At 37.1% G+C, this 13,542-nt stretch overlaps 1 protein-coding gene across 3 annotated transcripts; it reads left to right on the forward strand.

The window, feature by feature from the left end:
• The first annotated feature begins 2,269 nt into the window (after nucleotides 1-2,269).
• On the forward strand, nucleotides 2,270-12,878 carry agtrap (angiotensin II receptor-associated protein). Of its 3 annotated transcripts, XR_010928117.1 has the most exons (6): nucleotides 2,270-2,436; nucleotides 3,572-3,606; nucleotides 3,814-3,922; nucleotides 5,034-5,244; nucleotides 8,237-8,380; nucleotides 9,814-9,940. XR_010928117.1 is itself a non-coding variant. In XM_067586485.1 (5 exons), exons 1-5 carry the CDS (start codon nucleotides 2,410-2,412, stop codon nucleotides 8,308-8,310), a joined length of 456 nt encoding a protein of 151 aa, XP_067442586.1. In that variant the 5' UTR covers nucleotides 2,270-2,409; the 3' UTR covers nucleotides 8,311-9,025. The 3 variants fall into 3 exon arrangements, 2 of the variants coding, with proteins under 2 accessions (XP_067442586.1, XP_067442585.1); XM_067586485.1 differs by lacking the exon at nucleotides 9,814-9,940 and having other exon boundaries at nucleotides 8,237-9,025; XM_067586484.1 differs by lacking the exon at nucleotides 8,237-8,380 and having other exon boundaries at nucleotides 2,274-2,436; nucleotides 9,814-12,878.
• Nucleotides 12,879-13,542: the final 664 nt, after the last annotated feature.

Below are 13,542 nucleotides of genomic sequence, written 5' to 3' on the forward strand. Positions count from 1 at the left end.
CTGAGTTTTCAGATCATTTTTATTTTATTTGTATTTATTTATTATTTATTTCATTTTATTTCATATTTCATAAGGTGAAGTATTTACTCTCTCTGCACTATTGGAAAGGAGTGTATAAGTGTGTTTTGAAATCTGGAGGGGGAACAATGAAGGTGAAAATCCCATATCCACCAGCCCTGAGCCTTTTCAAACATAAAAATGGATTGCAAGTCTGTGAACACTTGCCGTACAATTTCTATTAAAAGATAATTCTGTTTCATTACAACTTACATCTTATTTTTATAGTTTTGAGGTGCTGAGATCTGTCTGATTGTCTAACTGAATTGTTACAATGTTGCTGTATTTCCAGATCCAAGCAATTTCTTTGGCAAGTGCAATGTTATCATATCCAATAGAAATGATAGCTGATACCATAAAAATAAGACCCAAGTTGTTACAAACTGGAATTGTGCGTTAATGGGCATCTATCACACAACTCCTATTGATTTCTTCTTCTTGTAAGTGTGCTGCTGCAGTTGTATGTCTTCCTTAGAAAAGAGATAATGATTCTAACGAGATACAATGAGATAAGATAAAACACACTCCCCAGGAGGAGAGTGACTGTTAAAGGTAAAACAATAATGCGTTTGATTGATCACTAGAAATCAATAGGAGTCATCCTCTGACGACCATGAATCCATACTAAACTTCATGGTAATCTGAGCTGTGGTTGCTGAAATACAGTATATTGCATGAAATAAACAAAGCATTGAAATATTGGGAGAAAATCTTCAGCCCTTGAAAAACTTTACCAGCCAAAGCCAACAAAATGCGCCATCAGCCTGAAAATGGTAAGATTTGGTTTGAAATCTGAGTCAGTCACATGTCAATCTGTATGTGTTACCAACCAATTTACTAACCTAAACCTAAACTAGCCTTAATGTTGCTCAAAATAGACCAACTACTTCTCCAGAAACACTCATCTGTCCAGGAAAGGCTGCAGTCCATGCATGGTGAGGCTGCTGTTGGCGGAGATATTTTAATCGATTTGGTATCTGGTCGGCCTGTTGATTGGTGCGACACTTTGGTCCAGGCCGAAATATCTCAACAACTATTAGATGGATTGTCATGAAATTTTACAGATCCCCAGAGAATGAATCCTACTTACTGTGGTGATCCTCTGACTTTTTATTTAGCATCACCATGAGGTCGACATTTGTGGATTTGAGTGATATGACTTGATAGTTATTAGTTACCATTAAAATTTAGCACAGACATTCATGTTCACTTCAAGATGAATTTAAAAACTTTGGTGATTCCAACTTTTCATCTAGCGCAGGTTAAAATTTTTATTTGTCCAATACTTTTATAGTTTATGGCATGACAGTCCCATCAGCCACAGCTGCACTTTGTGTTTAGCGCTACTTTGCAAATGTTAGCATGCTAATATGCTAAAGAACATGGTAAACATTTTACCTGCTAAACATCAACATATTAGTATTGTCATTGTGAGCATGTTGCATGCTGACATTAAGATTAGTTCAAAGCACCGCTGTGCCTGAGTACAGCCTTACAGTGCTGCTAGTCGGTGCTGATGAAAACATAATGTCTGTGTTTAAAATCTAAAATGTTTTAGGGTTCAAGTTTTCCTTCATGGAGCTGGTTACCATTTTGATTAGTATTAGAGATGTAGTGCTGCTAGAAATGATTCTGACTGAAATTGTTCAAAAACTACAGCCTGCATCATTAATTTAAACATATTGGTGCTTGTGTCAAACTTCAAAAGCCTCTTCTAGTGAAATTCTTCTCTTCAGTCACATTTTAAATCAATCTGCTGCAGGCACAAAGCTACGGCCATTACAACCGTCACAAAATGTGTTGCATGCCATGTTATTTTGTTTGAGTGACAAGTAAAAATAGTAATAGTAAAATACTGAATTTAAATCACATGAATATCTTTTTTACATTTTATATGTTTTTTTTATTATTTTATCTGTGAGTTTAACTGAGCAGATTTTTATCTTTTAATGTTCAATCAGACATGCTACATTCCTGATCATTCATAGTGAACCACTGGAGGGACACCGCACTCACTGAACGCTGCAAATTAAAAAAAAAAAAAAAGAAACTGTGACCAATGTTGATGCTCATGTGGTTTCCTTTTTCTGAGGGGGTGAAGGCATGGGTGGAGGGTGGAGGGTGGGGGTTGGGGGGGAGGGAGGGAGGGAGAGGTGAGGGTAGGAGTCACATGGGAAGGAGTCAGGCTGCTGTCACATGGTTTGTGTTTGCAGGCTGAGCTCTGAGGGGAGGAGGAGTCTTGCAGAGAAGTTTGTGCAAGAGAAAACCTACAGTGTTTGTTCATGTGGCCCTCAACAAGTTGAAGCACTGAATCGGATCAAGGTAGAGCTGCTTTGACCAAACAGCCTCATTATGGAAATCCCTGCCATAAATCTAAAGGTGAGGTTGCTGTTTACTTCATTTTAATGCTGGAAGTCTTTATGATAGCCTGTTTTTGTAAAGTGTTTAACAAAGACTGGTGTTAACATTGATGTTGATGTAAACTTTGTTGCTCAATTCTCCTTGGAATTTCTTCTGTGAGTAATACCCACCTCAGCTTGAGACACACATGACATCTGTGCTTGTGTTTTTGTTAAGTGGTAAAAAAGTTATTCAGGGAAGTGTGAAACTGTACAGACTTTTTTTCGGCGATTTCAGCAGAACTGTGGACAGAGTATAACATTATGAGAAACAGCAACATAGTGATGAATCTGCTATAAGAAATTAATTATGAAACAAAAACTGATATAGAGTCTACTCGGTGCTAGAAGCGGAAAGAAGTGGCTCTATTACTCATTACATTACCCAATATCTTGTCAGTTATTGACAATTGCGTCACTTGTTATGTTTAGGCATACAAGGGTGAATTGATGCCTTTAATGAATGATTCTCACGCACGTCATGTTGCAACTATTAAAGGAAACATCATTTAATTAAATAATGCAATTTGTTGCTACTTTTAAAGACAATTGAAATTGTTCAAAACCACTTGTATTCAAAACTTAAACTTGTGATTTTAAAAGAAGAAAAGGAAGAAATGTAAATGTACCTCAGGCTGTGATATTCTGTGCAAGATGGTGCAATTTCTAATTCATAATTTGGGTACAAAAAATTCAAACCAGCAATCTGTGGAGCCATGATATCAGCCATCCTGATGCAGCTTTATATTTTATACCAGATGAAAATTAATCAAACGCTTCATGAGGTTTCTTGATTTGTCATTTGTGATCTCACATAGACTGAACTGAGGATGCAACTATTGATTATTGACATTATTTCCCAGAATGATGTGTGACAGATTCAAATGTGTTGTTTTGTCCAACCAATTTCCAAAACTCAGAAGACATCCAATTAACAATTATATAAAACAGAGAAAAGCAGGAAATCTGCACAGTGAAGAAGCTGGAACCAGGGAATGTTTGGAGTTTTTGGTCTGCAAATGATTATTTTTCTGTCAATTGAATAATCATCCCAGCTTAAAAGGTCCTTAACGATTCTTCTCTTCTCAACACTTGTCTTTTGTTCTCTGTCATAGGCCATAGTACTGGTACACTGGCTGCTTACAGTATGGTGAGTGTGAGTGCGAGCACATCTCTTTTTCTTCACAAACTTGAGGAATTTCTCTCCTCTTCTGGCACCTTACACACAAACACATGCTCACACAGAGACTGACTCACAATTTTGATTCAGGCCTACAGTACTTTTTAACATCCACTTCCTGTACTTCATGTAATCAAACATTATTCCTGGAGTGTGTAAAGTATATGTTTGCTGCAGGGGATGCATGGCGTGGCTGCCCAGCTCCTTCGCTTGGGGGAACTTCAGTGTTTTTGCCATCGGGGTCTGGGCGATCGCACAGAGGGACTCGATCGACGCCGTGCTCATGGTGAGTCCTTGCCTTTATTCCTTCACACATGCTGTAATCTTACCATCATGTGACACGTACAGGAGTCTAAATCACAGCACTGCGTATCCGTGCTAAACTATTTGTCTGTGGAATCTAGGCCAATCTGTGAGCATCGCTTTGAGAAAGATAGCCCTCTCTTAATTCAGCACAGAGTACAGTAGCTGTGCCTTTCAGAGTGTGTCAGATCGCCACACTGGCTGTGAAGGCGTGTCACATGCCAGACAAATGCACCACAGTGAGAGTTTGGAGTGAGGACATAGCCACAGTTTCTTGCTCAATGACACATTTGACATTAATAGATTTGGAGTGTCACTGGATTGAAGCTATGACACCTATTGCCACCAGGAAGCCTTTTGCCTTTTGTGATTTAAAGTCCAGTGTTACTTTTTCTTACAGCCAAGGTCCCTGAGGGAAGATCCTTGTGGACTGAGTTGGCAATAAAGAGAAAAGAAAATTGACAAAATAACTAATAAACAGAATTCTTTGTGGTTCATAATGCATCTATCTTCAAAGTCAAATCATCAATTCTCTCATTCACTGGATCTGGGAGATAGTCCTGCTTCTTCATGTGCTGTGAAGCCTACTGCATGTTTTTTTTTTTTTTTTAGCATTAACTCCAATATCTGTAAAGTGTTTAAAGTGAGTTCAGTGTATCTTTTCAAGTGTCAACTAGTCACATATTTAAGTTTTCATTTCTGGCTTTTGAAGAGTTATTTCTGATGCTAATGACTGTCCTAGATGATATGATAATGATGATGATACACATACAGTACACTTCAAAGAGTTGATCATCATCAAAAAGCCAAAGGTGTTTTCTATTCCTTCTTTCTTCTTCACTGCCTGCAATCGTCAGTATGACATTCTGGCATCACTTTTGTACAGTGTGTGATTTTTCTCTCGTTTCTCCTCAGAAAGCTGTTTTCTTCAGCATTGGAGTTACTTTATTTTCCACACATAGTATTGTATGTTGCAAGGAATCTTTTCCATGCAGCATAATGTGACATATACAATAAGTCGAAAAAACTGATATACCATGTGTGTCCATTAAGACAAGACGTCTGTCTCTGTCTTTTGTCCTTTCCTCTTGCAGTTTCTGATGGGGATGACCGTGACGATATTGACTGACATCATCCATTTTGGGATCTATTACCCATTGAATGACTTCGCTGCAGAAAGGGGACGTGACGTGTTTCGCTTCAGCGCAGGGATGGCCATCCTCAGTCTGCTTCTCAAACCTGCGTCCTGCTTCTTTGTCTACCAAATGTACCGGGAACGTGGAGGAGATTACAACGTCAACTTTGGTGAGTGGCCCCAGATGTTTCTCACTTATTCAAGTACAGTAACATAAGGAGATTCTGGGCCTCTGAAGATGTTGTCAAGTGCCACTGAGGATGGTTATGAAGAAGAGTTCATGCAATGCAGATTTTAGCTCTGGCTGCTTCCAAAAATTAGATTTTTACAGTGGAAAATGATTGTATCTTCCAATAATTTGGAAATCAACTGAGCATGATCTAATTCCATTTCGAGAAGCAGATGACCCAAAAAAAAAATGACTGAACTCAGGGTTTCATCTTGCAAGATCACAGTCTAGTTTAATTTGGAACCAGTGAAGAAAATAATCTAAAATATCTCAGGTTTCCCACTCCATACAAAATAAACATGAGTATGACCAAAGCTGGAGGTACAGTGTGATGCATGTGTCCAAGGGGTGCTTTGAGATTCCCCTCCATGTTGTTTTATGCTGTTTGTCATGAAAGGCTTGCCAAGTGCAGCACAAACTGGGAAGACTCTGTGCTAAACCACTGGCAGATGATTCCACAGTCAAAGTAATTAGTTACAGTCACAAGACTTTAAATGCAGTGAAATATCTGAGCTGCAGTTTGGCCAGGGCAAGGAAATCATTTATCCACGAGTTGTTTATAACATTTATGTCCCATCCCGGCCACCAATTTGACTCAGGTTTATTCTGCATGAAGGAACATTATAGATCCATGCGATGTGAAAAACTTATGATCTGGCATGAGAGCAAAATAGCTCAGAAGTGATGTGAAAATAGACACAGATAGAATTTGTACTGGAGCAACATGTTTGTCCACAGAAATAGAGATTTTGTGATGTTATTGACCGTTGAGTGTATAGCTCTCTCCTTGTGGGCAAACAGATGATAAATACACTTCTTCCATTGACTAGTCAGGAGATACTGAAGATGTGTTCTTTGATTAGCCGTGTGTGGTCATTGATTTGTGGACTTGGACTCACTACGCTGAGAGCGGCTCCATCAGAAATCCCACCGAGCTGTGACGTCTGCTGGACTCGTAAATCCTACGAAATGTTACTCATCTATTTGGATTAAACAGAGGTGGTTGTATTCATCATTTGTTGTGTTTGATTTGATGGTAGCAGTGAGGAGAATGGCTCCATGTAGGGACAGTCAACTTTTCTTGTCCTCTTGCCCAGATGTGCTCAGTGTTTGGCTTTACAAAAGGTACACCAAATAGAATGATAAAAGCAAACATGGAGATGGGGGGTATAATGCTAAAAAGACTTATTTTTAGCTTTCAGCTTAAATAGTAATTTACACACTGGGGAAAGTAATGTAATTTCTCCTGCACTGCCATGAAGCACTGCCGTTGACAAAATCTCGTGATTTGTATGTTTGAGAGTAATTGAATATTGATGAATCGTCACATACACACAGCAGGTGTATCCATTAGACTGTGTAGCGACGTGTAGTGACAGATGAATGTAGCTAATGTTGATTTCACACAATGCTTGTTTTAATTGCTGTCTGATTGCGTAGCTGGCATTAACATGGTTCCCTGCTGCACTCAGCACTCTGGGAAGCAGAGGCAATCAGGTGCATCTGAGTGAATTGTTGATTCAGGTATTCAGGGCTCCCTGTGTTTTAATTGCCGGCCCTGTTCTGTCATTTAAATCATTTTGTGGTTGTGTATTTGGTTTTACTTGTATGTTTGCTTGATACAATAAAGGCTGCAAGACCGAGAAATCGCATATTTTAGCAATCGTAACTAGGCGTGGCAGTTTCTGTCAAGCGTTGGATTTGGCAGCATGCTGAAGCAGTGAGCATGGGGCTGTAGTGAGAACGATAGTCGATATACAAGTTTAAGGTTGTTTTGTCTTTTTGAGGCTTTTAGCAAAAAACACAACAGCAGAACTGTGAGGAATGGATTAAACTGTGTGTTTGTCTGCTGTACAAGAAGCAGCAAACTAGCTTACTACCTCCAGTGGCAACATGAACCACTTCTAAAGCTAAGATTTAGCTTATCTAGGGTTTTAACTAATGATTATTTTCATTATCAATTAATCTGTCAGTTATTTTGTCGATTAATTGGTTGGTCATATGGTCTATAAAATGTCAGAAAATGATGAAAATTGTCAATCGTTTTCAATACCCAAGATGAAACCTCAAATGTCTTGTTTTGTCCCAACAGCCAACAACCCAAAGATATTTAGTTTATTATCATAGAAGACTAATTAAACCAGGAAATATTCACATCTAAGAAGCTGGAACAAGAGATTTTTAGTAATTGTTTTCTTTAAAAATGGCTCAAAACGATAAATCAATTATCAAAATAGTTAATTAAAACTAATTGTTGCAACTCTTAGCTTATCATCATCAAACTACTTACAAGTGACATTAGGAAAAGCTCTGTTCATGACTGTCACATCCACTGTGAGATACTAAAATCTGCCAGCGATGGTTGTTATTTCAGCAAAATCAACAGTCACCAGCCATGAATGAGAAGTCTGATTTTTGTCTCCTTCTGCCTGAAATGGTGCACCCCATTGTTTCAAGAATTACCACTAATTTCGAGTGCCCTAATCTTCCACCATTATCACTGTAAACACAAACATGAAATGTGCTACATCAGAAAGCTTGATATGCATAGCAACAGTAACTAAGGGGGGGCGGCATTAGCAATTGAACATTCTCAGTCAATTATTGTGAAATTCTCATGTGTAAGAATTTATCAAAATTTAATAAATTTCGCTGTTCTTTTCTTGCATGCCATTATCTGTAACAGTCTGTCCTGCTGTTCGTCACACTGCACTGTCATGTTTTTTCTAAGTGAACTCTCGTGATGTCTTGTTATTCCTGTCATGATTTCATCATTTGTCTCTTTTCTTTTCTTTTCTTCTCTTTTCTTTTCTTTTCTTTTCTTTTCTTTTCTTTTCTTTTCTTTTCTTTTCTCTTCTTCTTCTTCTTCTTCTTCTTCTTCTTCTTCTTCTTCTTCTTCTTCTTCTTCTTCTTCTTATCTGCTGCCCTCTCAGACCTAGAGACATCTGTGGACAGTCGATGCACTACGGATAGTGCTGACAGTGCCTTTATTGGCCGCCGCTATTGATTCCTGGCCTCTTCCTTTTTACCGTTTCTCTTCCTCCAATCATCCTCTTCCATCCTCTTCCATGCAGGAAGTAAGATTACCAATCAGGCTGCAGGACAAAAAAAAGAAAGAGACTTTTTTTTTCTTGACATTTCTTTCCCAATTGTTATTTTGTTCATGTGTTTTTGTCCATCTTCCTTTTTGTATTTATGTATGTGCATCTTTCTTCTCATCTGTCTGTTGCATCAGTCCTTATTACCTTCCAATATCTACCTGCATAGATCTGTTTGTCAGCACTGTCTGTTTGTATTCATATCTATTGTATTATATGTGTTTATATGTTTTTGCAAGTTTGCATCTATGTATTATTCATATCTTTACTCTCCAGACACCTCATTTGTGCTTGTGTCTTCTTGTTTGCATATATTTAAGGAAGAGCTGCCTGATAGTGCACATCCTCAAATGAGCCTAATTAAAGTCAACATAATGTTGACTCATAATAGACAATGATTGTGACATGTTTGTTTGCTTAGGCTGCATTTTATACTTAGGAAAAATACATGTGATTTAAGATTTGTTGAGCTCAGCATAATGCAGTCCTTTAGAGTTATTTGTATATTTTTATGCTTTAAAATAAAATGTCATAAAGATCACAGTTGCATGAGTAAAAATAATATATTTCTTTCAAATAATCAAAACCCTCCGCAATGAGATTAGCAGCATTAATTAACATAAAATGTTTATCACAATAATGGGACTCTGGACCATGCAGAGGTAAGAGTGTGTGCCATTCGTATTCTGGCCATGACAGAGTTGGGGCTGTTTGCTGTAGAGCATCATGGGGAGTCCTATAAGACATTTCAGATGGATTATGTCAGTATACTGCATTCATAGAATTAACTATAAAGTAAATGTGAAGTATAATGCACCTAGGAACTTGTATGAACAGGTTTTCAGTGTAAACAGTTCCAAAGATTATGGATTACTTGTTTGTTTAAACTCACATCAGGGTCACACTCCAATCTCAAATCATGCATGATGGTCTGTTCCTGGGGTCAAACTGTCCTCAAAGTAGCCACAGTACAATCAGTTCATCAGACTTCACTGTCAGAATGATGAAATGGGAGGAATTTCAGCACCACTCAGAGAGCCGGCTTGAACGTAATTTTCTGTTTTCTTAGTCCAGCATTCATCAGAGGCAGTGTGTCCTTTACTTAATATGGGCAAAGACAGTTTCCAAAAGTATAATCATTATTTATCCAGAGGGGGCCGGATGCTTGAGTCAAGATAACAAATCTGCTCAAATGTGTCATAAATCTATGTAGGAGAAATCAGTGTGAAAAACCATTTGAGGAAGGTTTTTAGAAGTTTCCTAAGTATTACTTCTTTGCATGAGCAAGTTTATTATGTATACCAACAATAGTTGGTACTTCAAAACAGGGGCCCTGATTAGATATGATTATAAATCATACATTTGCATGGCAGGGGTTGTGTTTGTTGAAGACTTCTGGCTTGTCTCTGCAGGTTTCCCCTCTGTATCACGAAACAGAGATGCCTACCAGTCCATTGATCAACAGGATGAGTCTTCCAGCCCAGCAAATCCCTTCAACCAGGCCCAGGACAGCAAACCAGCCCGCACATACTGAGAGAGCCAGGCGGTGAAAAATGCAGTGTTTTCCTCTGACTTTTTATGCAGCAGTACAGTGCTTAGGGGCAATTTTAAAATCAATTCCACATTGCTCCCTGTGTTTTGTACAGTTGGTCTGCTGCAGATTGCAGCACTGAAAACAAATTGAATACTATTATAATGGTAAATCAAGAACTCTGTTTGGGATTTTAGAGTGAAATGTGGTGTAATCAAATCCATTTTAATGTCATATTTGCTCCAAAGGTGGTAATGTTTTTTTTGCTGAGCAGGCACATCACTGCTGAATAAATACAGAGGAAATACTGTTCTACCACTCCATGCTGTGTTACTGTCGTTGCCTCCTACTATTTTTAGTAGAGAGGTGTTGAATGGAACTGTTGTTTGTACGACAGTTTTGTCAGTTTATATTTTTCCAAGTAAGTCATTTTTACAAATGTGGCACTTACAGACATTAAGAGTCTTGTCTGTTTCTCTTCGTGTTCTGTAAAACTACTTGCTCCTTGTATGTAATTATTAGTTTTCAATTAGTTTTTGCTGTATGGCACCGTAATTGTTAAAGCACAGGTCAGTTTTTTTACACAAGAGAACTGAGATGAATGTCAGTGTCATGCTGTACATGCTACTTTGTGCCTTTGTACTTTTTCATCTTATTAGAGCTGTGAAATCTTTTGACTGAGTTGAAAAGATGATGACCAAAATCGAGCAAGACCTTCATGGGAGCTTGTAGCTTGATGTTGATCAATGCAAAGTCATTATTAAGACTACTGTCACATCTAGCACTGTAACTATAAAAACACACGTACAAACATGAGGATTTTTGAAAAAAAAAAAAAATTGTACTGATCAAGAGCAATCCACTGTATAGATAAAGTTTTCTCTCAATTAAAACCATTTTAAATTGGTCATTTTTATACTTATTTTCAATACAAGTGAAGGGCCTCTAGGCTGTCATAAATACTCTTTTGCCTACTGTAAAACCTCTGTTTAAATAAAATACAGACCACATGCTGTAGCTGTTGATCTGCTCCTACTGTATAAAGCCAGGAGACATAAGCATGGCAGTTTTTTCACATTACAAATGTTAAATGAAGGATTTTAAACACATTTCATATTAGCAGCAGCACATTGTTCATTCAGATCTGAAGGAAGTATGAACTTTCAGTTTTAATGTGCAAATTACGTAACCGTTATAGTGGTTAAAGTGCAAGGAAAGAGGATGTTGTACCTGCAGACTTATTATTGCATCATTTGGATCTTTTACAGTCAGTTCTCTTTTGAAAATGTTACAAGTTTGAAGTTCCTGTTTTGATATCACAGTGACCAACGTGACAAATGGGAGGTGTGGTAACTACATAGGTCACATGATGGTTATGTGAAATGATCACCATTGTAGTACCTTGGTTCTTTAGTCATATAGATCATACGAGGCACCTTATTTGCTTATATACCTCATGTATTTTTACTTCATTCAGTTAATGCACATGAGACACAGTAGTCAAGAGGACGTAACACTTCTAGCTCCACACCCAGTCAGCCTTCAAGAGCCCTCTGCTAAATCACTGCAATATCACATAATGTCCATTTAACATTATGACCATTTAATTGATAGAAGGGTCAGAATTCGCAACTGCAGTTTGTTGCACTTTGTATGACATTAGACAATAACCAAGCATGTGCTGCTTGTTGTTTGCAGATTATTGTGGATTGAAAAATACCTGCAAAAAGGTAACAAATTTGTTTTGTTAATGGAAAATAATGGTAACACGTACAGGTCCCTTAATTTTCTACTTATCTCCTGGAAATTTTCAGAGCAGTTTGCAGGTACTTAATGGTTAATTTTAAGGACATTTTACAGAAAGGGTGGTGCAAATTGGTACAAATTATGAAAAGGGGAAAAAAGGTTACTTTAGTTGAGTTGTAGTTTCATATGTAATTTTTTCAACAATTCCTAAAAGTCATCTCTGTGTAACTGTCCATTCTTATGTAATTTGGGAAATACGGTCATTGAGGAGTTTTTAAGAAAGAATCTAATGTAACAATACTAACACAAACTAAGTATTTTCAGTCATTTATTAAAAATTTGTGCAAATTAATAACTAGGAACCTAAATATAATAAGTTTGTACTTATCAACTAAACCAACCTAACACTTTTTAACATTTTTTCTCACAATTTGCACCAAATTGCACCACCCTTTCACTAAAACGTCCTACAAATGAACAGTTAAATACCTGCAAATTACATCGAATTCCAGGAATCTGTTATAAAATTAAAGGACCTATAACATAAAGTATTACTAAAATAATTTTTAAAAAAATAAAATTTTGCACTAGGAACACTGTATGTACGAATAGGCAATTCACAGGGGTCTAATTAAGCTAAATGATGTCCTGTAATAGACTACTACAAAATAACACTGTACTGTGAAAAGTCATCATGTAGAGTTTAAACAAGTCTTATTATCTTGATATCTGTATTAAATATTATTTTTCTTGGAAACTGTAAAAATATCTTCTAACGTGACAAGAAAATGTATCTCTTTTTCTCATATTGTTCAACAATCCTCATCATGAGGTGGGCATATCCTTAAATAAGGCAGACATCGTAGCTGTAGTTGCTTCAGTTAAATGTTATTTATGCTCTGAGAACACAGCACAAGGCGAAATGATTTCTGAAAGATATTAACACTGTTACGACTACTATTGAAATCCAGTTTTCACTGAGTCAAGACTGTAAAAGAAAAATGAAAGATGTGGGCTGCATGTTTTCATGCTCTGCCTTTTTGGTTCTGATTTTTCAAAATTTTCTTTTTTCAGACTGATCATTTTTGTCACAATTTGTTTTGGTTGTTGTGAGGCTTTTTCTTTTCAAGGTTGCTTCTGATTTGGAATTTTATGAGGCAAGTTTTACCTCTTCAAAATAAAGAAAAATGGTGAAGAACATTTGTTGAATGAAACTTTATAGCTATAAAACCATATGCACAGCTTTACATTAAAACAGCATCTGAATGCTTGGTAATATGAAACATTTTGAGACTGACATGTCACACTCTGGTCCATGCAAGCTGCCATACAGTATTTTTCTCTCCCTATTCTTTTATGTATTTTTTCTTTTTTTTCTGCCACACACTCTGTTTATTCTCACCCTGCTCATCTCAGAAATGTCCTCTTGCCCTGCTTTTATTCATCTAACCAGACAAGACATTTATCTTCTTGCTTTTCTCACCCTCTACCTTATTTTGCAACCCACTGCTCATATTCCCACAGACATTTCACCTTCAGTTTGAACGCATTTTCAATGAGTCCTAAAATTTGTCAAAACTCAGTTTAACCAGTAGGTACAATTCACACCACAACTGCACCTGTGTACTTGATTTAAAATGTTAAAAATATGGGAAAAAAAAGTCTCATAAAAGTGAAAGATTTATATTCTGTCTGCTGCCTCCCGCATTGCAAATATAACAAGAGTAATTAGAGTGATAATAATGTATGCACCTGGAATAAAACACACCTGATTTTCATATTTCATCCATACCCCGGGTGAGAACAAGTGCTCCCCAATAAATTATATAAAATATCAAAGTAGTACACACAGCTTGTGAATTTG

Source organism: Thunnus thynnus, chromosome 4, assembly GCF_963924715.1.
Source record: "Thunnus thynnus chromosome 4, fThuThy2.1, whole genome shotgun sequence".
Taxonomy (NCBI): Eukaryota; Metazoa; Chordata; class Actinopteri; order Scombriformes; family Scombridae; genus Thunnus; species Thunnus thynnus.